The 27,072-nt window shown below is 36.7% G+C and overlaps 1 protein-coding gene across 11 annotated transcripts in view; it reads right to left on the bottom strand.

Annotated features, from left to right (window-relative positions):
* The window catches only part of ADAM22 (ADAM metallopeptidase domain 22), a 238,401-nt gene that overhangs the window by 55,218 nt on the left and 156,111 nt on the right, over positions 1 to 27,072 (bottom strand). For all 11 annotated transcript variants that reach the window (XM_019958884.2, XM_070787951.1, XM_070787949.1 and 8 more), the window contains exons 6-17: positions 26,153 to 26,216; positions 24,058 to 24,127; positions 19,732 to 19,802; positions 18,277 to 18,351; positions 16,279 to 16,350; positions 15,282 to 15,448; positions 13,761 to 13,845; positions 12,668 to 12,758; positions 10,929 to 10,980; positions 7,259 to 7,358; positions 6,123 to 6,194; positions 5,815 to 5,907 (exon numbers count right to left, since the gene is read on the bottom strand). In XM_019958884.2, coding sequence (XP_019814443.2) covers positions 5,815 to 5,907; positions 6,123 to 6,194; positions 7,259 to 7,358; positions 10,929 to 10,980; positions 12,668 to 12,758; positions 13,761 to 13,845; positions 15,282 to 15,448; positions 16,279 to 16,350; positions 18,277 to 18,351; positions 19,732 to 19,802; positions 24,058 to 24,127; positions 26,153 to 26,216 — 1,012 coding nt within the window. The remainder of the gene's footprint in view (positions 1 to 5,814; positions 5,908 to 6,122; positions 6,195 to 7,258; positions 7,359 to 10,928; positions 10,981 to 12,667; positions 12,759 to 13,760; positions 13,846 to 15,281; positions 15,449 to 16,278; positions 16,351 to 18,276; positions 18,352 to 19,731; positions 19,803 to 24,057; positions 24,128 to 26,152; positions 26,217 to 27,072) is intronic.

The following is a 27,072-nucleotide window of genomic DNA, read 5'->3' as shown; positions in this document are numbered from 1 at the left end:
TTCTTACTGGCACTTTTATCATATTATTATTTTTTACCTCATCAGCTAAGAATTTGAAAGTTACATTTTGGACTGAATTGTAAAACTTAGAGGAAATGGCAAAGCTATTTCCTCTCATGATTTCCTTTACCATCTTCTCTTCCTGCATCATTTTTTTTACAGATCTATAGCTTGGTCTTTCACTCCCTTTTAATGCTTCTATTATTTGTACCTGTCTGTAAGACTCTTCTTTGGTCTGTTTTTAACTCAAATATTTTTTTTAAAGTGTAGGAGTCATACAAATAAACTTGTATGCTTGTTGGATTCATCAGTTGCAAGAGTATTAATTAAAACAAAACAAAAAGAGATATATAAAGCTACCATCTTTCTCTTTTCCTCTTCAATCCCACTCTTTCTTGCTCTGCTGCTGCTGCTGCTGTCACTTCAGTCGTGTCCAACTCTGTGTGACCCCATAGACGGCAGCCCACCAGGCTCCCCCATCCCTGGGATTCTCCAGGCAAGAACACTGGAGTGGGTTGCCATTGCCTTCTCCAATGTATGAAAGTGAAAGGTGAAGGTGAAGTCGCTCAGTCGTGTCTCACTCTTAGTGACCCCATGGACTGCAGCCCCCCAGGCTCCCCCGTCCATGGGATTTTCCAGGCAAGAGTACTGGAGTGGGTTGCCATTAAGGTTACTATTTGGGGCTGGGTCCTTCTATGTTTCTAACTCTGCTCACACAAGCATAAACAGTATTCTAGACCCCTTCTCTCCCCCAACACACACCCACACACAACTTCTATCCTCTCTCCCTGGTTCACCACCCTCCAGGCAGTTGAGTCTCCTGCTGCTCATAGAACATGAGCAGCACAGTGCCAACTCCAGTCAGGAATTCAACAGATACTTTTCAGAAGAGCTGAACAAAATTTTGTGTTTGTTCATTCATTCATTGAGCATTTACTAGGCACTTAAAATGTACTAGGCACAGCCAGTGGAGATTTAACAGAAAACAAACACAAGAATCTTGTTGGCAAGGAACTTAGAATTTAGTGGGGATGACATCACTCTAATGGCAGAAAGTGAAGTGGCACTAAAGAGCCTCTTAATGAGGGTGAAAGGGGAGAGTGAAAAAGTTGGCTTAAAACTCAATATTCAAAAAATGAAGAACATGGTATCTGGTCCCATCACTTCATGGCAAACAGATGGGGGAAAAGTGGAAACAGTGGCAGTTTTTATTTTCTGGGGCTCCAAAATCACTGCAGACAGTGACTGCAGTCATGAAATTAAGACTCTTACTCCTTGGAAGGAAAGCTATGACAAACCTAGACAGCATATTAAAAATGTGATGTCGGCAGAGACATCACTCTGTTGACAAAGGTCCATATAGTCAAAGCTATGATTTTTCCAGTAGTCATGCATAGATGTGAGAATTAGACCATAAAGAAGGACAGAGGAGAGGGTGTGCTGCAGTGAATGGGATCACAAAGAGTCAGACACAACTTAGCAACTGAACAACAACAACAAATAGGCCATAAAAATAAGGAAACAAGCAAGATAAGTTAACTTCATATACTCTGGTTCTCTTCCTCCTGGGAATTGCTACCAGCTACCATTCTAGAACTTCTGAGGTAGAAGTATAAGCAGATTTAAGGTACAATTCATACAAGAGTGTAATGTTCACGAATTGTCCGGAAACATCCAAAAATCAGCATGGTAAAGGAGGACTTGTGCTAAGTGCTGGGGTGAAACAGTAAATCAACCCAAATCACTGCCCTCTTGGAATTTTCATGTAATGAAAAGAGAAAATGAGTAAAGTAGTAAATAAGCAATATTTTACAGAAGGAGTTCCGAAATCATGCCTCGAGGACAATTTTGGTTGCCTGTTTGCATTGTATATGAAGTTTTATTAGAACACTGCCACATATGTTTGCTTCTGTATTTTTGATGGCTGCTTTCAAAGAAAGAGTTGAGCAACTGACATAAAGACCTTATAACCCACAAATTTGTCCCTTTACAGAAAGTGTTTGTTAACTCTGACTTATAGATAAATTATTACAAACACATATTAAAAAAAACAAAAATACACATGCTTCCTCATTTTGTTCTTCTGATCCCTCTTTTTCATTCGCTCTTCTGCTTCTGACTCCTCTAGGAGCCCAGAGCGGGGTGAGAATGGAAGTATGGGGTAGACAAAGTGGCAGAAAAGATCTTACTTGACTGGTAAAGTTGTGACTCATATTCTAAGATAGTTAACCACACCATTCTATTTTATGTATTTTAATTCTATTATTTTGTACTTGCTCCTTTCAGTGATTATATCACAAAGAGCTTAATTCTATAAATCCAAGAAAAAATGGCATAATTGACTGCATTTGATGGATCAGTCAGTTTAGTCGCTCAGTCGTGTCCAACTCTGAGACCCCATTGACTGCAGCACACCAGGCCTCCATGTCCATCACCAATTCCTGGAGTTTACTCAAACTCATGTTCATTGAGTTGGTGATGCCATCCAACCACCTCATCCTCTGGCATCCCCTTCTCCTCCCACCTTCAATCTCACCCAGCATCAGGGTCTTTTCAAATGAATCAGTTCTTCGGATCAGATGGCCAAAGTGTTGGAGTTCCAGCTTCAATTTGATGGATGGGCAGACTTAAAACATTGAGGATTAAAGTATATCATTAGGAACCCCTAGATGGCAGTTAATGGAGAAAGCGATGGCACCCCACTCCAGTACTCTTGCCTGGAAAATCCCATGGATGGAGGAGCCCGGTAGGCTGCAGTCCATGGGGTCGCTCAGAGTCAGACAGGACTGAGCTACTTCACTTTCACTTTTCACCTTCATGCATTGGAGAAGGAAACGGCAACCCGCTCCAGTATTCTTGCCTGGAAAATCCTAGGGACAGGGGAGCTTCGTGGGCTGCCGTCTATGGGGTCGCACAGAGTCGGACATGACTGAAGCGACTTAGCAGCAGCAGCAGCAGCAGATGGCAGTTGGAGAAACTAACAGAATAAACAGTTGAGGTAGACAAAATGAAAAACTATGTTTCACATTTAGTTTGGTCTTCGTTTTTTAGAGAGTGCTTTCAGAGACCTCTGCCAGTGCCTTGCTTCTCTTAAAACTCTGCCAGAGACACAGCGGTAAAGTGGGAACAACAGAAACTGCTGCCAGCAGATCTGGGGTGTAACTGCACATTTATTCTTTACTAGCTGAGTGAGACTATGCAGGTTATTTCACTTCCCTGAGATTGGCATTGCTCAGCTGGAAAAAATATAGACAATAATATCCATCCCCAAAGTGTAGCTATGAGCATTATCTAAGACAGCAGTCTCAACCAGAGGATATTTGGCAATGTTTAAGACATTGTGGTGTCATGACTTGGAGGGATGCTGCTGGAAACTAGTAGGTAGGAGTCAGAGATGCTGCTAAATAGCCTACAAGACATAAGATAACCCTCACGATAAAGAACAATCTGGCCAAAAATGTCAGCAGTGCCACAGTTAAGAAACCTGGATACAGGATGATATACTTTGCAAGTACTTAGTACAGTTTCTGGCACACAATAGGGTATTAAATATGATAGGTTCATATTTTGCCCTCTGTTAACTCATTAGAGCTGATCAATCAGCCAAGAATCAGTAAGAGAATGCTGTGCATATTTGTTCATTCATTCAGCAATTATTTACTGAAGTCTTGTTCCAATTACAGTCTAAGTGCCTGGCTCTGCCTCTGCAAAATGTACAGACTGGAGGGAAAGAAAGATATTATACCATAGAAATAATATAAAATTATACCAGATTTTATATGAGAAAAGAAAAAATAGATTTCTTTGAGCAAGGTAAGCCCAAATTACCATAGTCTTGATATAAAGGCTTAACTATTTGAAGACAGGCATGAGGATGTTATTGGGAGAAGGAAAATAGCCAAGGTGTGTAAAGATGCTTTGAACAGTGATGTACAACACGTGAAAGGTGTTTTAACATCTACAAAGATTTCTTTTGTTGCCTCAACAGCTAATACACAAGCTATTCCAAGTTGAGCATGAAAAGAAGGAGATGACACCACCCTTATGGCAGAAAGTGAAGAACTAAAGAGCCTCTTGATGAAAGTGAAGTGAAGAGGAGAGTGAAAAAGTTGGCTTAAAACTCAGCATTCATAAAACTAAGATCAGGGCATCTGTTCCCATCATTTCATGGCAAATAGATGGGGAAACAATGGAAACAGTGACAGACTTTATTTTTGGGGGCTTCAAAATCACTGCAGATGGTGACTGCCGCCATGAAATTAAAAGATGCTTACTCCTTGGAAGTAAAGTTATGACCAACCTAGACAGCATATTAAAAAGCAGAGACATTATTTTGCCAACAAAGTTCATCTAGTCAAAGCTATGGTTTTTCCAGTAGTCATGTATGGATATGAGAGGTGGACTATAAAAAAAGTTGAGCGCCGAAGAATTAATGCTTTTGAATTGTGGTGTTAGAGAAGACCCTTTAGACTCCCTTGGGCTGCAAGGAGATCCAACCAGTCCATCCTAAAGGAAATCAGTCCTGAATATTCACTGGAAGGACAGATGCTGAAGATGAAACTCCAACACTTTGGCCACCTGATGTGAAGAACTGACTCATTTGAAAAGACCCTGATGCTGGGAAAGATTGAAGGCAGCCAGAGGATGAGATGGTTGGATGGCATCACCGATTCGATGGACATGAGTTTGAGCAAGCTTTGGGAGTTGGTGATAGACAGGGAAGCCTGGTGTGCTGCAGTCCATGGGGTCAGAAAGAGTCAGACATGACTGAGCAACTGAACTGGACTGAACTGAATTGAATATCTACTTGGATTTACAATAAAGGAAATGCATTATTCAAAGAATAGTTTCATTTAAACTATATTACATTATGCTATTATTATTAATATTATTCAGTACAGTTCAGTTGCTCAGTCATGTCCGACTCTTTGCAACCACATGAATCGCAGCACGCCAGGCCTCCTGTCCATCACCATCTCCTGGAGTTCACTCAAACTCACGTCCATCTAGTCGGTGATGCCATTCAGCCATCTCATCCTCTGTCGTCCCCTTTTCCTCCTGCCCACAATCCCTCCCAGCATCAGAGTCTTTTCCAAAGAGTCAACTCTTCGCATGAGGTGGCCAAAGTACTGGAGTTTCAGCTTTAGCATCATTCCTTCCAAAGAACACCCAGGGCTGATCTCCTTTAGAATGGACTGGTTGGATCTCCTTGAAATCCAAGGAACTCTCAAGAGTCTTCTCCAACACCACAGTTCAAAACCAGCAATTCTTTGGCACTCAGCTTTCTTCACAGTCCAACTCTCACATCCATACATGACCACAGGAAAAACCATAGCCTTGACTAGATGGACCTTTGCTGGAAAAGTAATGTCTGTGCTTTTCAATATACTATCTAGGTTGGTCATAACTTTTCTTCAAAGGAGTAAGCGTCTTTTAATACGTATATATTACAGCACATTAAATGGTTTCATTTAAAGTGCATGCTTTTCAGGGAGGCAGTACAAAGAGGACAAACTCTGGGGATTACAAACACACAGGCCCTAGCTCCTTATTTACTTGGTATATTTAATCACCATAAACTTCAGTTTTGTCATCTGTTAGATGGGAATAAAAATAGTAACTACTCCTCATAAGACTTGTGAGACTCCTATAAAGCCTCTGGCACTTGTCACTCAACATACATTAGGTCTTACTATTGTCTATTGTTATTTGCTTATATTTACCTTAAATATTAACTATTTAAGTTATTGCCTTAATAACTTATCAAATATGTCCTCTTTTCTTTCAGTTGGTTATCAATGAACATTTATTTACCTTGCACTTTTTACAACAAAGACCATCACTGCATTGGGAGTCTTGAGTCAAGGTACATTTCTTACAACACTCTGCTCCTTCAAGGACACATTCCTAAGGAATATAAACATTTGGAAAAAATGAAAGTGGTGTTATTTTCCTGAAAGCATCAGGCTATTTTCCAAAATAAATGTACAGCCTCAAAATTATCATCTTTGTTCCAGAAATCTTATGAAATTTCTAGGCACAACACTTGCTCTGTATGGTTCAGTGTGGATCTAGAATAACCCCAAATAACCTAAAGAAATCATCCAAACACAAAGACTTACTGCCGGGGTCCCACAGTCACACTCCTCGCCAGTTTCAATGAAGCCATTGCCACACTCAGGAGGATCAAGAAGCTGTGGAATGAAAAACAGGAAGGGCACTAAAATGTAGAAAAATCAGCACCAAATATAAGATTATGAGATCACAAGTGTCACAACTATACTTCTGGCCTGTCAGTCATTTCAAAATATATTTTTATTTTCCTAAGCTATAAAGTATGACTGTAGAATTTTAGAACTGGAAACTTTAGAAGTGTCTAGTATTGATTCCATTTCAGACTTAATCATATTTTCATATATAACACACACACCAACTAGGGTCTGATAAGTGCCATCAAAGCAAAAAATGATCTAGGCATTGGCTAAAACAAAGCCAGATGGACTCCTAAAATTTCATTTCAAACAGGAGCAAGGGATTTGGAGTCAGAATGTCTGTATTCAAATCTTGGCTTAGCCATGTATCTTGGGCAAATGGCTTGCCATCTCAGAGCCCAAGTGTTTTAATATTTAAAACAATAATAGCAATAATATCAGTTTCCATCTACATAATGAATTATTCTGACAATCAAATACAATTATCTGTGAAAAGCTCTGTATCAACTGTATTAACTTGTGAAACAAAGTTATTTTGTGAGCAATGAGGAAAACATCACAAAAATTAATAAATTCACTTATTTATTTAATATAAAATTCAGCTCTACCTATTAACATAGCTTTGCAGAGAACAGCAGTAATAATTTGCCCCAGAGATGGGGATTAATGAGAGAAGAAAGACCTCCTTTTCCATTAATATGAATTAGGATTCAGTATCCAAAGGGGAAAAAAATGCATCAAGAAAATGAAAAAGAAATGCAAAGTAAAATCGTTTTTGTAAGCAAACCCTGAATCCTCATTTGGCTTTATGAAAAGAAAATGAACGTCTTTCAGAAAGCAAAACTCTAATTTATACCTGCTTTTTATTCCCATCAGAATAGCCCATGATTAATTTAATTCAGAAATGCAGACATTTAGCATATCAAGAATACGTACATATGAACCAAATTGAAAAGTTTCGCTCCATTAGACACAATGAATGAAAATTTGTGTTTATAATATTTGAGAAAGATTAATAACTTAACAACTCTGATCACACTTATTACCTTAGAAGGTTTGTTGAAAAGGCAAGCACCACCTCCACTATTTAGGAAGTCATGATACTCTTCAATATTACACTGGGTAAACTTTTTAGGAAGATAATATCTATAAGAGAGAAGAAAGGCAATAGCTGGATATAATTTCTGTCTCCCTTGGTTGTAGACTAGTTTTAAAATTTAACACTGTTAACACTGTACATTATTCCTAAAAATTAAATAAATAAATAATAAATTCCACTTATGCATAATATCTGCATTGAGAAGGGAATGGCAACCCACTCCAGTATTCTTGCCTGGAAAATCACATGGACAGAGGAGACTGGCGGGCTACAGTCTGTGTGGTCACAAAAGTCAGACACAACTTAGTGACTAAACAACAACAGCAACACATTCGTCATTGGTGACTAATGGTAACTACGTGCTCAGTCAAATCCGACTCTTGGCGACCCCAGGGACTGTAGCCACCAGGCTCTTTTGTACCTGGGATTTTCAAGGTAAGAATACTGGAGCGGGTTGCCATTTCTTCCTCCAGGGGACCTTCCCGACCCAGGGATCAAACCCATGTTTCTTGTATCTTCGACATTGGCAGGCAGATTCTTTACCACTGTGCCATCTGGGAAGTCCAGTGGCAACTATAATTTGCTCTGCATCATCTGCATACCCATTCAAAGGAAACACACACCTACATATGTGTAATTTCCATCAAAGAGAGTTAGAAATAATTTATTCCACAATAAGTCTTTCCTAAATATTACATCTAGGCTGGAACCCAAACTGCAGAGCATTCTGCAAAATAACTGGCCTGTAATCTATAAATGTGTCAAAAATAGACAGGAATCATCCCAGACTGAAGAGACCAAAACCTGACTGTAATCAAAAAATCCTGATTCTGAAGTTTTTGCTAAAATGCCATTGTGGAAACAAAGGGCCAGTCCTGAATGAGGGCTTGATTTTCTTGGTTGAATTGTGGTCCTATAGGAAGATGCCTTTGTTTATAGAAACGTACATTTTTGTTGTTGTTGTTGTCTAGTCACCAAGTTGTGTTCAGTGTCCAACTCTTCACGATCCCATGGACTGCAGCACACCAGGCCTCTGTCCCTCACCATCTCCCTGAGTTTGCCCAAGTTTATGTCCACAGAAAGTACATTAAGTTTAGCATTTTGAAGTGATAGGCACCATGGTAGAACTTATGATTCAGAAACAAAAGCTTCTTTGTAACTATTCTTCCAATTCTTCAAGTCTCAGATTGCTTCAAAATACTATATATATATATATATATATATATATATATATATATCTCCAAATAATATATATTTTCATTATATATATATATAATATATATATATACACACACCCCCCAAAATAATCAAAGGTCAATAGAAAAAGAAACCTGGCAATAGAGCAAGTTGGTACTATGCATTAAGAATTTTCAGAATGTGAAATAGCCTTAAATCTAGGAATTTTGCTCTAAGAAATTTTTCTTGAGGAATTAATTTGCTATGTGTCCAGAGATGTCTGAATAAAGATATTTATGGTGGCACAATTTATAGCAGCAAATAACATGAAAATAACCTAAATGTTCAACAGAAAACTGTTAACTAAACCGTGATATATTAATAAAACTAAAATACCATGTAGTTACTAATAATCATAGTGTTAAAGAATGAAGACTTAGAAAAATGCTGACTCTATAATGTTAAGTAAAAAATGAATAAACAGCTATAACCAGTATAATCCAAATTGTATAAAACAATAAAAATGGAAAGAGAAAAAATACAAAACTACTGGATTTATTTTATTTTTTTGGCTGCACCTCATGGCATGCAGGATCTTATTTCCCGATCAGGGATGGAAACTTTGCCTTCTGGCAGTGGAAGCATGGATGGCCAAGGAATTCCCAAAATACTAGGTTTAAACAAAACTATTTTAACATTCTGTTAACAGGGGCTTCCTTGATAGCGCAGCTGGTCAAGAATCCACCTACAATGCAGGAAAACCCAGTTCAATTCCTGGGTTGGGAAGATCCCCTGGAGAAGGGACAGGCTACCCATTCCAGTATTCTTGCCTGGAGAATTCCACGGACAGAGGAGCCTGGTGGGCTACAGTCTATGGGGTCGCAAAATGTAGGACAGGACTGAGCGACTAAACACAGCACAGCACATTTTAATATTAACCATAGTTATCACCTGATGGCAAGAAAAGAGGTGGTACAAATTTTATTTTCTGTGTTTTTCAAAACTTGTTTTACATTGAGCTTTTTATAAAAGTGAAAACACAATTAAGATAAGAATGAATAGATTTTTATAAAAATCTCTCCCCCTAGCCTGTGCACTTATATTCCCACTTCTTAGCATAAGGGTTAATGTTTAAGTGAATTAACTAATGGAATTTACAATTATTTACTGTAAATTCATTTATCAAGTATTTCATGTCAAACCCTCCATATAAAGCCGTACTGAGTTTAAATTGTCTGAACAACTTCCTTATTCTGAAATAATGCCATTTGTAGCAACATGGATGGAAATAGAGATTATCATAGCAAGTGAAGTAAATCAGAACAAAACAAATACCATATGATATCGCTTATATGTGGAATCTAAAATATGATACAAATGAACTTATATACAAAAGAGAAACAGACCCACAGACACAGAGGTCGCCAGAGGGGAGAGGGGATGGAGAAGGGATGGATTGGGAGTTTGGGACTAGCAGATGTGAATGCATGCATACTAATTCACTTCAGTTGTATCCAACACTTTGTGACCCTATTCTTTAGGCAACTTTCTAGATAAGAATTCTGGAGTGGGTTGCCATGCCTTCCTCCAGGGGATCTTCTTGACCCAGGGATTGAACTCACATCTCTTACATCTGCTGCATTGGCAGGCAGGTTCTTTCCCACTAGCACCACCTGGGAAGCCCTGGGATTAGCAGATGAAAACTATTATATAAGGAGTGAATAAACAGCAAGGTCCTACTGTGTAACACAGCGAACTATATTCAATATCCTATGGTAAACCATAACAGAAAAGAATATGAAAAAGAATGTACATATATGTGTAACTGAATCACTTTGCTGCACTGCAGAAATTAATGCAATATTGTAAAACAACTATACTTCAATAATCTTTTGTATGAAATGAGTCGCCAGTCCAGATTCGATGCACGATACTGGATGCTTGGGGCTGGTGCACTGGGACGACCCAGAGGGAGGGTATGGGGAGGGAGGAGGGAGGAGGGTTCAGGATGGGGAACACAGGTACACCTGTGGCGGATTCATTTCGATATTTGGCAAAACTAATAGAATATTGTAAAGTTTAAAAATAAAATAAAAATTTAAAAAAAGCAATTCTTCAAAAAAAATTATTATATTTACCTGAAGTTGATGGAATCATTTATCCTGCATGGCCCTGACTCACCATATTTCAAAGTCCTATCCCCTCCCTAAAAAAAATCTTTGACTTACTAGCTTAATAGACAGCAATTGTTTTCATAAACAAAAGACTATTTTGTGAAAATCTATTTCCTACAGAGCCACTGAGAAAATTAACTGCCAAGTTTGTCTGAAATCCCTATGGGTAGGGTTCCAGGCAGTAACTTATTGACTGCCATCCCCCTAAGAAGACAACAGCACAGTGGAGAAAGGAACAGTGAGTTATTTTTAAATAGAGTGGCTCACCCAGTGTCTCCCATTATGCATCCAGACCATGTGTCCTCACATTTACACTCACCTAAGAGAAAATGAATACATACACCTTGTTACAAAGTGAAAACATGTGCATGAGAGTAGTTACTATTTTTAAAAGTACATGTTCACTTTATTCCTTATGTACATTTACAAATCAGTAAAAGATCAGTCCTCTAATTTTCCTCACATTTGAAGTGTTTTATGCAATGCATAGCAACAAAACTCTACTTTGACTCTATTGAGATTATATAATTTCTACTCTAAAAGTCTTCTGAAAAATGTTAACAAGTGGCCGTATTTTTAAAGCACTCAGTTAAAATGGCTTAACAATCAAATAGCAATGAAATAGTGATGCATGACCACAGGATTTTGGTTTCATAGGTTTTTATGGAAATTCCTATAATTTCCCATCAATTTTTAAAACCTCTGCACTCAAGGTTGCTGGTAGGAGGCAGTACAGTATATCGGTTAAGCAGAAGTCTTAGAATCAGATACACCTAGGTTCAAAATCTGGGTATACCACTTAATATGTCTGTAATCTTGGAGACATTACCCTTTTAAGATCTAGACACTTTATAGATCTTCATTATCAGCTGATAATGAATACCTTGCAGGACCATCTTGAGGATTAAATGAGCATCTAGATGTAGCTAATTCTGGCATTCAACTGTCTTTTATGGAGTGGGCACTTCATAAATGGTAATTTTTGATGTTGTTGTTTAGTTGCAAGTTGTGTCTGACTCTTTTGTGACCCCATGTTCTGTAGCCCACCAGGCTCCTCTGTCCATGGGATTTCCCAGGCAAGAATACTGGAGTGGGTTGCCATTTCCTTCTCCAGGGGATCTTCCAGGCCCAGGGATCAAACCCATGTCTCCTGTATTGGCAGGCAGATTTTTTAGCACTGAGCCACAAGGCAAGCCCATAAATGGTAATAGTTGTAATTAATATAAACAATCATATTTATGGCATTTGTTGCTAAAATAATAAATATGATTATAGTCAACTTACTTCCCTGGTGGCTCAGATGGTAAAGTGTCTGCCTGCAATGCCAAAGACCCATATTCGATCCTCAGGTCAGGAAGATCCCCTGGAGAAGGAAATGGCAACCCACTCCAGTCCTCTTGCCTGGAAAATTCCATGGATGAAGGAGCCTGGTAGGCTACAGTCCATGGAGTCACAAAGAGTCGGACACGACTGAGTGACTTCACTTTCACTATAGTCAACTTACTCCAAATATATAGTGCTCGATCATTCTGGTAAAGTAACTCTACCCACTGGGAATATATATTCATCATAGACGTTAAACCTAGCATATTTTATTAGGCCCATATTTTACTCATCCCTTTATCAGATCTGATTCTGCAGGCAAATTCTACCTCTGTAGCAATAGTAAGAGATGTTTTAAATAAGCGATAATAAAACATATACCTTAAACCTCTATGCTGAGATCATTCAAAATTTCCAAACTGAACTTATGTCCTTAAAATTCATAGTTTAATTCAACAACACCTGGCTTTAATGTTTATTATACATGGAGTAAATTTCATGTGTGATGCAAATATTAACATTTGTATTACTTTTGGAAAAAAACATTTTGTGCCCAGGCTATCTTTATACTATCACTCAAAATCTTTTGATTAAACAACTGAGTTAAAGAATTTCATTCTGCAAAATATTTTACAGATAGTCTATTTTAAATATAACTAAACTACACGTGTACTTAAACTTACCACTTGCTAACTTTCTTTTGTCTGAGATAATACCAATATTATGGGCTAACGACTGGGCAAGTGTAACTGCCATTAAGTCCGTTTTCCCAAACTGAAAAACAAAAATAAAATACTTATAAGTGCAAATTATTTTTTATTTAAAATGAATCAGGGAACATGTCACAATATAACTGAAAAAAACTTCTAAGCACTTTATTTAGCAGAGGTTAATACATAATAGCTAGTGCTGAACTATGGAGCATTAAGGAAGAGGTAGTGAGAAATAATTCCATGTTTGACTAAGTCTTATAGAGAAGAAACCAGAGAATCATCAACCTCCAGATTTGGAAACTTAAATCTAATTTTTGAGTCCAAATTTCACCAGTGACATTTCTGAAAAGCTTCATACTTGTATACAACTAAGCCAGTCATCCAGTTAATAGAAAATAAAAATAATTTATTTTGAACTTGCTCATCTTTCTTTGTCTACTAAAACACTTCTAAATTCCCCAAATTAAATAGAACTTGGCTTCAGAAAACAAACAATATGAGTTAGAGGTGGTGCTGATGATGTTCGGTCAAAATAAACTTGAAAACATCTAGGCATATTTCTTTTCAATATGTAGCCTCTCAAAGATTCAGGTATTTTTCTTTTAGATCACTTCTATCGGATTTAGTGCCTGAGGGGTAGAAGTAACCCTTTGGAAAACCGTCTATTTTTTTCCTCCAAAAATTTACCAAATATTGAGGAAGAAAATTTTCAACTGAGTTGTTAAGTAGCAATCCAATGTTTCAGGGAACTTATCAATTCTCTGGAAAATCAGTCAAAGTGATAAATAGGGTCTTATTTTCAAGAAAGGTAAAGATTTTCTCTATATAATCAGCATATTCCTAAGCCTGGAAATTATTCTGAGTAGAATATGAACAGAATTATCCAATATTATCTTCCATTAATTTCCTATTCTGTCCTTGGGTCATCTGCAGTAACCAGGTTGGCTGTTAATAAAATAACAATATCTGGAGTATATAGAATACTGAGAAATTGTCCCTTAAATATCAGGAAAACATCGTCAGCCATCATACCACTTGGTATTGTACAGATGTTCACACCTACTTCATTCACGCCTCCTCCTTTCAGCAACGAGCAAATCCCACCAATATAAGCTGCCCCGCTCCGGCTACTCTCAAATTGACTTCCCCTTTTAGAAAAGGAAATGAAAAAGGCTTACTGCTCACAGCTCAAATAACATAGCATCTCTCATTATTAATTTACCACGTTTATTTTATCAATACACATACATTTCTATACTGTATATTCTGGAGGTAAGGGAAGAATATGAAAATTATTCACACACATAACCAAAAGAAAAAGTTCCTGAGGAATGTTTCCCATTGCAATTAACAAATATCTTAAATAGAACTATACCTCTTGAAAAAGAATCTCTGACATGATTACATGTATGTGGTATTTCTGTCAAAAATGCATATAACTTGAATCTCACAATGAGAAAACATCAGCCATTCGCACAATGAGGAACATTCTATAAAATAACTGGTCTAAACTCTTCAAAAATGTTAACTTCAAAAGAGACAAAGAAAGGCTGAGGAAATACTACAGATTAAAGGAAACCAAAGAGACATGATGATTAAATGTAATGTGTGGTCCTGGATTGGATCTTAGATTTGGACAAGGGGAAGGAGTAGCAAGCTATAAAGTAGTATTGAAACAATCGGTGAAATTTGAATTCAGACAGTGGGTTAGATAAAAACATTGTACTGAGGCTAAAGTTTCTGGTTTTGAGAGTTTACTGCAGTTATATAAGAGAATGGGTTTAGTCTCAGGGAATATACACAAGTATTTAGTAGTAAAGGCCCAATAACTAAATGTCTCCAACTTACTCTCAAATGGTTCAGGGAAAAAAAAATAGACACACACACGGATAGAGAGATGGATAGATGGAAGGAAGAAAGAAGAATACAAAGAAGAAAATTATAAAACAAATGGACTAAATTATGAACAGCTGATGAATCTGGGTAAAGGGCATATGGAATTTCCTTGTAGTGTAGTATTCTTGCAACTTTTCTGTAAATTTGGAATTGTATAAAATAAAAAGCTACCTCAAAACTACACTTTTGCTTCCATTTATAACTTTCTTCAACAGCTCTGGCTTTAGATGATTTTATATTAAATATACATGTTACCCCCCAGAACAAACCATAAGAGTAAGAAAAAGTAAAACATAAAATATACTCTAGAGATACTAAGCTCTCCATTAGACCAAAAACAAAGAGAAAATTAGCATTTAAAAGACGGCAATTTAAAGAATATAATTATTCTGTTGTTAAGAATATGAGAACTCCTTATGAGAATTAATGGTACTTTCACTCAGTAAATGCTCTGATTAGATCTCTTGAAAATGAAATATACATGCAATAAGAAAATAACTCAAAATTAAACCTATTGAATATTCGTGACAATTTCAAACAATCTGTGCTTTAAAACTTCTTTCAAATATATCTGCTACATCAAATCCTAATTGCATTATGCAGTACAAACAGTACATCTCATCACAAGTAATAAGAGTATTCAACATGGAATGAAGAAAAGTAATAAATCATTAGAAAAGTTACGTACGAAAAAAGGTGAACTGCATCACTTTTCTCTTTGATAAAATCCCTCCTGTATTTCATAAACTCACGTAGGGTGATCAATGGATTTTCAGATATGGCAAACTTGTTGTCAGCCGCCCAGGTTTCCATGGCAACCAATACTATCCTTGTCTTAAGTTGGTCTTTATATATCTAGTATATTAACAAAATGAACACACCAGCTATACACATGGGAAAAAAATTAAATGATTTATGAACAGGCCTACCAAGCGCCTTTTATGGAAAATCCTGTAGTTTTAGTGAAATGTGAAAAACTCCACTATTTTTAAGGGAGTTAATTGTTTTTCTAACTTACACATGTTTCCTTTGAGTAATAAGACTCCAACCGTTCACCAAGTAACACCCAAAGAAAAGAGTACTAATTAGATATAAAATACCCCTTTTTGATAGACATTTGCACCCTTACTCAAGGTCCCCCCAGAGTCCATTTTCTGGCACCCTGTAAGATTCAGGCTTCCTTGAGTTTCCCTAGTAAAAAAGGGAACACTCTCCGAGGAGGTGATTTCTGTACTCTCTGACTGGCCTTAATTAAACTCATGGGGAAGGTACGGCATAGACTTGTCACGGAAACTGGGAAAGAAGGTACAGTAGAACCACTTATTTGCATCATTCCCGCAGCACCAGGCACTCTTTTGAAAAGGTACAGCTGTTTTTTCATTGCTAGAAATACGCTGTGAATATCTTTGTTAGGGGCTAGGACTCAACTTTTTCTTTTCCAGTGTGAAAAATACAGGAAAAAAAAAATTTAGCCATAAAGGTATATCTCTGACCTCTTCCTTTTATCATCTTCCCAGTCAGAGATCAAAGTTAAATAAAGTTCATGACAAAGTTACCACGGATTTACAGGACACCTTGGCTAAAGTGCAATTTAGGGCAGTGAAAATATAAGATTATTATCCAATTTATTACCAATCAGGAGATAAAATTCCTCTGTGGCAATTTTGAATCGGGTTCATACTTACTAAATCTGCCATGTTCACCACAGATTTCGCGTACGTATTGGTGAGTACCACTGAAAGCCGATGCTTTTTAAACTGAAAGCAAAAGAAAACAAGTGAAGGATTTCAAGGTCATCAACAAATGCTCATCTCAGCAGAGGAAACACGGTGTAACTAAAAGGCCTTTACAGTTTTCTGTAAAAAAATTCAAGAGTTGACACCTAATTCTTTAGATACTGCAAAGTCTGTGGCAAGGCTCCTAAAGTTTGAGGCCTCACAGATCTTTGAGATAAAATAAAAAATACCCATGGCATCCATTTCAAAAGTTTATGTTTTTGTCACAAGATTATTATTCAAAATGAGAACATATATGAAAGTTATCAATGAATTGCAAGACAAATAAAAGTAGGGTGAAAGCCAGAAAAAGTGAATGTGAATAATGCTGAAAGTATGAAAAGTTCCACAAGGGTTACTCAGTAAAGAGAAGAAACCTCTAATGGTCACAAGGAGGTGACTTACGGCTTGATGTGAACAACATATATCTTTGGTTTGACCTCAAGGCTGTTTTAAAACTCAAGACATATCATGTAAAATCTGGTTTCTGGCTTCATTTAAAATTAGTATCCACACACAGTAATAACTGGCAAGGGCTGAGAAGCAGTCCCTCCTATTACATAGACAGACCATGTGACTTCTCTTTTGCCATAGACCTGACCCTTCCCTATTGTTTTATATCTGGCTCACTTTGAACTATCTGCCTATAGATGCTTACAGACATTTGAATTTATGATATCCTGAAATGTCCAAAATATGTGTTTTTACAGCTTATTCTGTAAAAATCTCAGGAAAAATAACAGTCACAAAATTAAATTGGTAGAAATACAAAACTCAGTCCTACCATAAACAAGGAAGAAGCACTCATTAATAATAATTATTATTAATAATTAATTAAAATCTCTATTAGCTTAATCATATTTAAATAAATGACACATTTTCTCCCAAATAATTCAAAGTAAATTAAAATGTATATGTACCTGAAATTAAGTAAAATTCAACAAAGTGCATCACTGAATATATTTAGTTTAAAACTCTAGTTACATGAAACAATTATAATTCACTGTTGTGCAATGAATGTAACCAGGCTGATTATAATACACCCATGAATTAAATATAAAACATGCCCGTAAACTGGGCATTAAAAAAAAACTGACTCAATAAAAAGTTTGGCTAGATTTTTATCCTAAAAATCTTCACAGCTTGGCTATATAAGCTTTTCTTTTTTTATTCTATATTGGAGAATATTTTGATTAACAATGTGTTAGTTTCAGGTATACAACAAAGTAATTCAGTTATACATATACATGTATCTATTATATTTCAAATTCTTTTCTCATTTAGGTTATTATAAAATATTGAGTTCCCTGTGCTACACAGGGTCCTTGTTGGTTATATATTTTAAATCCAGCAGTGTGCACAGGTCAATCCCAAACTCCCAAGCTATCCCTCTTTCCATCTTAACCATGAATTTTTTTTCTAAGTCTGTAAGTCTGTTTCTGTTTTGTAAATAAGTCTATAAGCCTTTCCAAATGGTTTATTGCACAGCAAAAGAAAAACAGAAAAAAATGCTTTTATTAGGATAAAGCTAACATTGCAAATTAAAGTGTCATATTATTGCTGCTTCACTTTTTCAATTATAAAATGGAAGTTTCCCTTTTTTTTTTTAACCTTGCCATTTTAGTAAGAGAAGATATTAGCCCCTACATTAACTAAGCAAATCCAAGGAATTAACATTATGAATCACAGAAATATTTTTGGAACTTCACAAAATACTGTGAATTGATTTACCTAAGAGTGTTTTCCTGTTTACAGGTTGTTGCTGGGTAACAGAAATGTTTGATTATACAAATACCTTTTCCAGGTTACAACTTTATAGGCTTCTTTCTTCTAAACATATTTCTGCACCCACCAGTTTTATGCTAGGCATGGGCAAGTTCAAACAACACGAAATTCAGCAAACCTTACCATGAGATGATCATTCACAATCATCAGTTCAATATATTTGGTTTCCTCCTCTACATTACGAGGATATCGACGAAGCTGCAATATAATAAAGGAAACAGCACATAAATAAGCCCTGGTAACTTGGCTGTGGGAAACTTATGTTACACATTAGGTCCTCAGATGTGATCCATCTTAGAACTGAAAGTCTGTACCCTTTTACTAATCTCTCCCTTTTCCCCCACTGCCTAGCCCCTGGCAACCATGTTTCTACTCTGTTTCTACGTGTTTTTGTTTGTTTTGTGTTTAGATTCCACATGTAAGTGATACCATGCCATATTTGTCTGTCTCTGCCTGGCTTATTTCACTCAGCTTAATGCCCTCCAGGTCCATCCATGTTGTTGCAAATGGCAAGATTTCCTTCTTTATTAAGGCCAAGTAATATTCAACTGTGTGTCTCAGGGACAAGACTTCTAGGTCAGAATCCCGGCTCCATTGCCAGGTAACCCAGTGTTTCAATGTCTTTAAAATAGGGATAATGATAATGCCTTCCTCAAAAAAGTGTTATGAGGATTAAATACGTTAATACAATTGCTCATGGTGAGTACTCAAAATATTTAGCAATTATTATTCATGTTAGAAATCTGTCTATAAACACATTTTACTTCATACTTACTAAACATATATTAAAAAGAAAATACCTGGTCCCTTCAACTGCTTTGTCTTACTAGACACTTATTTCTCTCATCTGGTTTTTATGTCATACACACACCTACACCAACTACCACCACAACTGTGATGATATCTTAATTCTGATGACCAGAGTTTTTATTTTGTATAAACCATTTACCAGATCTATGATTCTGGGCAAGTCATGTGCACATTTCAGAGACATCTATTATTTTTCCTGTGAAGGGATAATAATAGTACCCACTTCATGTGGTTTAAAGCATTGTACAGTAAACAATATACTGCTACTATTATTAAGTTCAATATGCATTGAACATTCATAAAGCAGACATTCTGATTTTATATCCTAGACTCCAGAGTAGTTCAAGTGTGACAATAGCATTTTGCAGCTTTAAAACTTGATAGAGTCATTCTTAAGAGGGTATTCTTAAGGGGATAAACACAAGGGCTTGTACCATCCAAGCAAACTTCATGATGTGGTTGGTATATACTCAGGCGAGGAAGGAGGCCTATGGTAGAAACAGCCTGAGAGGCCACAGAAGCGGCCCCATAATCCATCTGTAAGACGAGTGTCCATATTATCGCCACTATCTTGAGTGTTTTTTGAGTCTATGAAATAATATGGCCCTGACTCCACTGCTGCTATGAATGTGTCACCCATGCTGTTTACCACACTGTGGCAAATGCCTGAAACTAATTCTTACCTCTTACAGACTTAATGTAGATTAAATTGACTGGCAGTGGCCAAATGTTTTTAAAATATTGTGACATATACCTGTGAATACATACCTGCCGTTTACTCCTTTTTGGTCTTGGCTTCAAAATAAATTTTGGTGGAGTGATATTTACTTGTTGGAATTCTAAAAGGAAACAAAAATAAATTTAACTTAGTGCATTTGCCAGGTTTCTTTCATGAAGGGCAATCAAACTTCTACCAGCCCTAATTAGTATAAATTATATAACTTTACTTTAATCAACAATGATTATTATAATTATAATCTATAAATTATATAACTATACATAATTATTATTAATTTTATAATGTAAATATCACACTTAATGACAATATAGAACATTAATCTAGGCAATTACATTTATATTAATATAAATAAACATACCACAAAGGAATACAATTCAAAAAAATCTCAAGCATTATTCCAGTTCTAATTTATCTCAAAATTTTTCTCATATTTCTTTTATAAATGCCATCATATTTTAATGGGAAATCATCCAAATAGCCACTTGACCTTCCCTTCCACCACTAGCCTTCACTAAAGAATGACACGCGAAAGGCTGGTGAAGATGTGGAGCAATTAGAACTCTCGTATAATGCTGAGAGTATAAATGGTATGACCGCTTCAGGAAAAGGTTCAGAGATTCTTCATTCAACAGTAGTTCTTAAATTGTATTCCTTGGACTAGAAGCATTAGCATTACCTGAGAACTTGGAAAAGTAAATTCTCACAACCCACCCAAGACGTACTTAATCAAAAGCTCTAGAAATTTGTGCAGCCACTAGGAAAAGCATTATGACTATTTCTCAAAATATCTGAACAGAAATACCATATGATTTTAACAATCCTACTTCTAGGCATATAGCCTAAGGAATTTAAATCAGGATTTCACATTAGTGTCTGCATGCCCATGTTCACTGCAACATTATTGACAGCAGTCAAGATACAGAAGCAACCTAAATGTCCATCAGTGGATGAATGGATAAAGAATATATGGTATATACACACAATGGAATATTAACCAGTCTTACAAAAGAAAATCCTGCCATTTGCAACAACACAGGTGAACTTAGAGGACATTCTGTTAAGTGAAATAAGCCAGACAAAGAAGGACAAATACTACATAACACCATTTACATGAGGAATCTAAAATAGTCAAACTCAGAGAAACAGTGATTAGAATGGTGGTTGTCAGGGGCTGGGAGGAGGCAATACGAGGAGTTACTAGTCAAAGCGGACAAAGATTTAGTTATCCAAGATGAATAAGTCTTTGAGAGCTACTGAACAGTTTAGTGCCTACAGTTAACAATACTGTATCATATACCTAAAAATCTGCTAAGAGGTTAGATTTTATGTTGATAGTTTTTATCATCATCACCATAAATAGCATAGGAGGAAACTTTTGGAATGGATGAATATGTTTATGACATAGGTTGTGGTGATTTCATGGATGTATATTTACCTCCAAACTCATCAAGTTCTATACATTAAATATATACAGCCTTTTGTATTTCAATTACGCCTCAATGTAGTGGCTGAAAAAAGTAGCCTGAAGATGAGGCCATGAATCTGTGTTTACCAAGCCCTCCAGGTGATTCTGGTAGATGCTGAAGCTTGAGAACAATATTATAAAGTTAAAGATATACTATCTTGTGACCCAGTTATTAAACTCACAGGTATTTGATAGAGAAATATAAATGTGTGTCCCCAAAAAAGATTTTTACAAGAATGTTCATAGTTGTTATATTCATAATCGCCCCAAACTAGAAGCAATCCAAATGTCCACTGACAGAAGAGATGAAACATTGTGCTATATGCATACATAAGGACATACTCAGTAATAAAAATAAAGAATTATTGCTGCCTTTGACAACATAGATCTCAGGACTGTGCTAATAAGGAAAAGAAGCTGAATATGATGAATGAGTCCATTTGTATGAACAGGTGAAACTAATCTACAGTGAAAAAAGTCAGAAAAGGGACTGCAGAAGTGGGAGACACTGACAGAAAAGGGACACAAAGGAAATCACTGGGGTAATGGAAACAGTCTATTTTTCATCAGGGGAGTACAAGGGTGTCAGAACTCGGCAAATAGTACACAAAATTGGTGTATTTTATCATAGTAATTTTCTATTGCAGTATAACTGACATACACTATCATACTATTTTCAGGTGTACAAAATAGTGATTTGGTATTTACATACATTTCAAAATGGTTACCACTGTAAGCCCAGTTATCATCTGCATCTGTACAAAGTTATCACAATATTATTGACTATGTTCCCTATGCTTTACATTACCTTCCCATGGCTTCTTTACTTTATAACTAGAAGTTTGTGTCTCTCAACCTCCTTTTCCTCTTTTGGCTGGCCCCCATCTGCTCTGGCTACCACCCCCTTGTTCTCTATATTTACGAGTCTATTTCTGTTTTGTTTGCTTTTGTTGGTTGGTTGGTTGGTTTTTCATCATAGTAATTTTTAAACAGTGAGTCCTAAGTGGTCATATTTAAACAAAAATCTTTTCTTAAAATGTGTTCTTAGGAAAACTAGCCTTGAGAGATGTGTCATATAAAATAAAACATTCCATAATCAAAAAGATTGGGGAACACCTGATCATATTCTATCTCTGGGAAATATATAATGCGTAGCAAAAAAGACATAATATAACCCACAACCCAGTGATACTTTATTAAACCTAAAATAAAATTTTAAAAAGCTTAGTTTTGAGCTTATATAACAAAAAAATTGCAGCTTTGACATTTGTCTATTTTTTGTTTCCTTCCAATTTGTCATAGTAAGTCTAAAGAGCTTGAGGCAAATAATACTCTTAAAATGAATATTGTCAACTTCTGATACTAAAAGATAACCAGGAACAAACTGAGGTTTTTCAAAGAATATGGCCAAAACTCATTTTTCATAGCAGAAAACTACTGAGTAACCTCCAAAGTTTCTGTTGTAAAGAAATTCTGAGTGAAGTTTTTTAAAAAAAAATTATGATTGTATCATGGCAAGCCTATAATAAAGTCCTTAGTGGGGAACTTTTACTTATTACTTTAAATATTAATTAATGTTTATTGCATCCAGTAATGCCTATTGGATTGCATCTTTGTTCTCAAGCAGCTAATCATGATTTATTTTCTTACCATAATAGGAATTGTAAAAAGTTTCATATGATAACGAAAGAACAGTATAAAGCATCTATGTGAAGTAAAAGTATCTATTGTTCATTTTCAGATTTTTCCAAATAGGAAATTCTATAAACTAGGAACTTCTATCCCTTTGGCAGCAGGAGAGAAGGGGTGAGTTCTATTTCTCTTTAGCGTAACTGCAGAAAGTCAAGGAGCTACGAATTTATTTCAGAGGAAGGAACATTTGAAAGCACTTACTTCTTTTTCTAATAAGGAGACAATGCAGCCTTTAAGTCATTTTCCTAAGTAGGAGTTTAGACTCTGCTTTAGTCTAGTAAGTTTTCCATTTGCCCTGGTGCCTGTCTCCCAAGGCACAGTCTTGTAGTGCCATAATCCAAACACCCACTCAGCCTCTTACTAGCTGTGGAACCCTAGAAAAGACAAACTAGCTGAGCTTCTGTTTGTTCATCTATAAAATGGGAATAATAATACTGACCTCGCAGAGTTGTTACAAAGACTAAAAGAAGTTTAAAAATTAGACTATACTATGGCCATAATCAGGGCTGTCTAAGGAGGGGAGGAAGCATCTCCACATCAGCTATACCATATCTTTAGAAGGAGAACACGAAAATGAGTCCAGTGTGGACAGAGACAAATGCACTCTGCGTAATCATTGCTCCTCTAACAAAGCCGAAGCATGAATACCCTGCCCTTCTCACCAAAAGACATGGATGCAACTCTCAAATCAAACCTATAAATAGATGGACCCATAAACACACATTGGAAGGAAAGATCAATTTCACAAATAGCACATCATCATAATAATAAATATTAATCTACAACAGCTCTGTATTAAAATGCTGGGGCAAAAAGAAATGAGGAAGCAATAAATGGGAAAATATTTACAAGCTCATCTCTATGTGTACAAACTGAGTACTTCACCAAGAGTCAATTTTATATATTCTACCTATGCAGACCAATTTTTTCTTTAACAAAGTAAAGGAATACTTTACTTTGAGTCTTATAACTTTAATAAGCTCTTCTTTGTTGAGTTCAAGCAATATCTTTCCAAACTCACCCACTATAAATATGAGGTCAGTTTGCATTTTTTTCTCTCTCTTGATGTCACTTGACTTTCTAAAACTGTTACGAGCAGTCGTAGGCTGATGATATTCCACATATAATTAGTTATAAAACATTAAAATGAATTATTAAAGCTGTATTTTTTTTAAAAATCACTCTATGAAAATCATACCAGATGGAAGATCATCCAAGGGAAATTCAAACAGTCTGGATTTGTAAACCGAATGAAAATGGAAATCCTCCTGAAATAACACAAACGAGAGATGAGGCACATACACCCAGAAATCTCCAGGCTCAGGCGATCACAGCCGGGGGAGGCGAAACCTTAAAAGAATCATTGCTTGACTACACATTCTCTCAAGTTTGGGAAGGCAATGAGCCCTTGCACATCCCTCCCACTCACTCCTATATTATCCCAGCACCACAGTGATAGCCCATTAGAAGTAAAATGCCTTCATGGATGGAGAAGCCGAAGCCTGTGGTAATGGCAAAGAAATGAATGCACCTATTCCCCCAAGGGGAAGTAAGACATCTGGGGAAAGGGGTTAATGTTTTCTATGACTGGTTCCTTTCCATGAAGCCCTGCCTCCTGTTAGAGCCTGACAGCTTTGCTAGGCAGACTGCAAAGCTAACAGTCTTCCTGTTGGGAAGCAGGTGACTGGCACAATCAGAATGCCCACAGCAGACCCTGCCTCAAAATTCAAGTGTCAGACAAACATCTATAAAAATTCAACAGATAAAAACCCATGTTTCATCTAAGAAAAATTAATTAACATTCAAATAATTTCATCTGGCTTCCTTCAATTACTAAAAAAGGAAGATCATAAATAGTCAAATTTCATGATATCACTTTTTAAAAAATCAGACTGTCAAGCAAAGGGACAAGGACAGCTTTCAGCGGGTACTTGGAAAGTAATACAAAACAGACAGTTTCCCATACAGATTGTTTATGAGTGGCAGAACAACGAGCGTTTCTTGAAATTATTTGCCTCTCTAAGTGCTTGATTGGTGTTCCATGATACACGGAAGAATATTTTGTGTGTACAGAACTAGGATGGAATGCCTCATGTTTATCTTTAGTTAGTAATAGCACCATTTTCTAGAGAAAGTTTAAACTAAACTGAGGAAGAGAACGGAGAAAACTTGGATTTCTCTAAATTTTATCAGCATGGGACCTTAAAGAAAATAGGCAATAGAGAAAAATCTGGAATCTAGAAAAGAAAAAGAGTGGGAAATCACATTATCTGTGGATTTGATCCATCATGAACTGAATGTCTATGTCCCTTCCAAACTCATGTTTAAGTCATAAATTCCTAATGTGACTGTATTTGGAGATAGAGTTAGAGGGATGCGATAAAGGTTATCAGAGATCACAAGAGTGAGGTCCGAGTCTGATAAGGCTGGTGCCCTGATGAGAAGAAGAAGAGGCACCAGACCTCACGGGACACTATCTGCACCCCAAGGAGAGAGCCCTCAATAGACACTGACCCCACTGGCACCATGAAATCGGACTTTCAGTCCCCAGACTGTGAGAAAATAAATTTATGTTGTTTAAGCCAACTAGACTGACAGACCACAGCACATCACGGTGGAGTTAGTAATGAAAGCTTCAGAACACCTCAGAAGGAAAGTATTTCCAGCAGATGGAAGAGTAAAAGGTAGATTTAAAAAAAAAAAAAAGATCACTGTGGTTTTCTTTGTTATTGCTGTCCAACTTTTTGCAACTCCATGGACTGCAGCATACCAGGCTTCCCTGTCCTTCACTGTCTTCAGTATTCATAATTTGAGCAAACTCCAGGAGATAGTAAAGGACAGGGAAGCCTGGTATGCTGCAGTTCATGGGGCCCCAAAGGGTCAGACCCGACTTAGCAACTGAACAGCAACAAGGCAAAACCAGTGATTTAAAAAAAAAAAAAAAAAACTACCTCTTACATTTCCCCTCTGCTGAAAATACTTTTCTTCTGAGGTGTTCTGAAGCCTTCATTACTATCTCCACCATAATGTGCTGCGGTCTTAGTCTGGGTGGCTTAAACAAGATAAATGTATTTTCTCACAGTCTAGGGTTTTTCCTTATTCACTATTTAACTTAAAATATATGTATATATATATGCATTTATATATATAATATGTCTGTGTTTATACATATATTCTTGACCCTGAAATATGAAAAGAAAGCAAAATAGAGAGAAAAAAGAGAAGAAAAAGAGGGGTAAAGAAATCACCCAGCATTGTTTACATTTGCCATGGCAAATAGAAGGAGCACTTACTTGGGAGGTGTCATTTTCTTCCGGCTCAATGACATAGGTGTGGTTCCCATCATAGAACATCCCACTGCCAAGGATAAGAAGACAGTTAGGCCTGGCAATTGACTCTCGCCTCAGAACCAGATCATTTTAAAATCAGCAGCCGCCAGAGGACCAGTTTATTTCTCAAACCCTGCTTTTCATTCCTATCACATGGAGTGCCCACCACATACCACACACACATGCACCACACATAACACACACACACACCACACATACATACATACATACATACATACACACACACCACCACATACCAGACACACACACACACCTATATACCATATATTACACACTACAACTCCACATATATAAACACCACATACTATATTCACATATGCCACACACACACATATCCCAATCCATGTATCTTACACATACACATGCCATACATTACACACACACCCACACATACTGCTGAGAAGGAAAGGCCTCGCCCCTAATTCCCCAGAAGCAGCAGGGTCCCCTCATCCTGACTCTTCCACAGGCCCAGGACTGCTGCTGCTGCCGCTCTTTAGTTGCTTCAGTCGTGTCTGACTCTGAGGCTCAGGATTACCATCCTCTAACTGTGGCCCATTATTCCTTCCTCCAACATGTAAATCTAAAATTTTAATATGCAAAATATCACCTGGAAAGCATATAAAAATTCAAAACTCTCAGAACCCTCTCGGACTTCCAAGCTGAAACCCAGGAAACTGCATTTTAAACAAACGCCCAGTGATTCTGAGGCAGTTGGCCAGGGGTTATAGAGAGACTGGCCTAAGCTGTATACTTGGAAGATGCTCTAGCAGTAAGAGCTGACATATTTTAACAACTCACCATGAGCTAAATCCTTTACATTCATTTCATCTTTTCCACGAATTTATGCTGGAGGTAAAATGACT

This window comes from Bos indicus, chromosome 4, assembly GCF_029378745.1.
Source record: "Bos indicus isolate NIAB-ARS_2022 breed Sahiwal x Tharparkar chromosome 4, NIAB-ARS_B.indTharparkar_mat_pri_1.0, whole genome shotgun sequence".
NCBI lineage: Eukaryota > Metazoa > Chordata > Mammalia > Artiodactyla > Bovidae > Bos > Bos indicus.
Note: the sequence above shows the minus strand (reverse complement) of the source record. Positions and strands in the feature narration are given on the sequence as shown.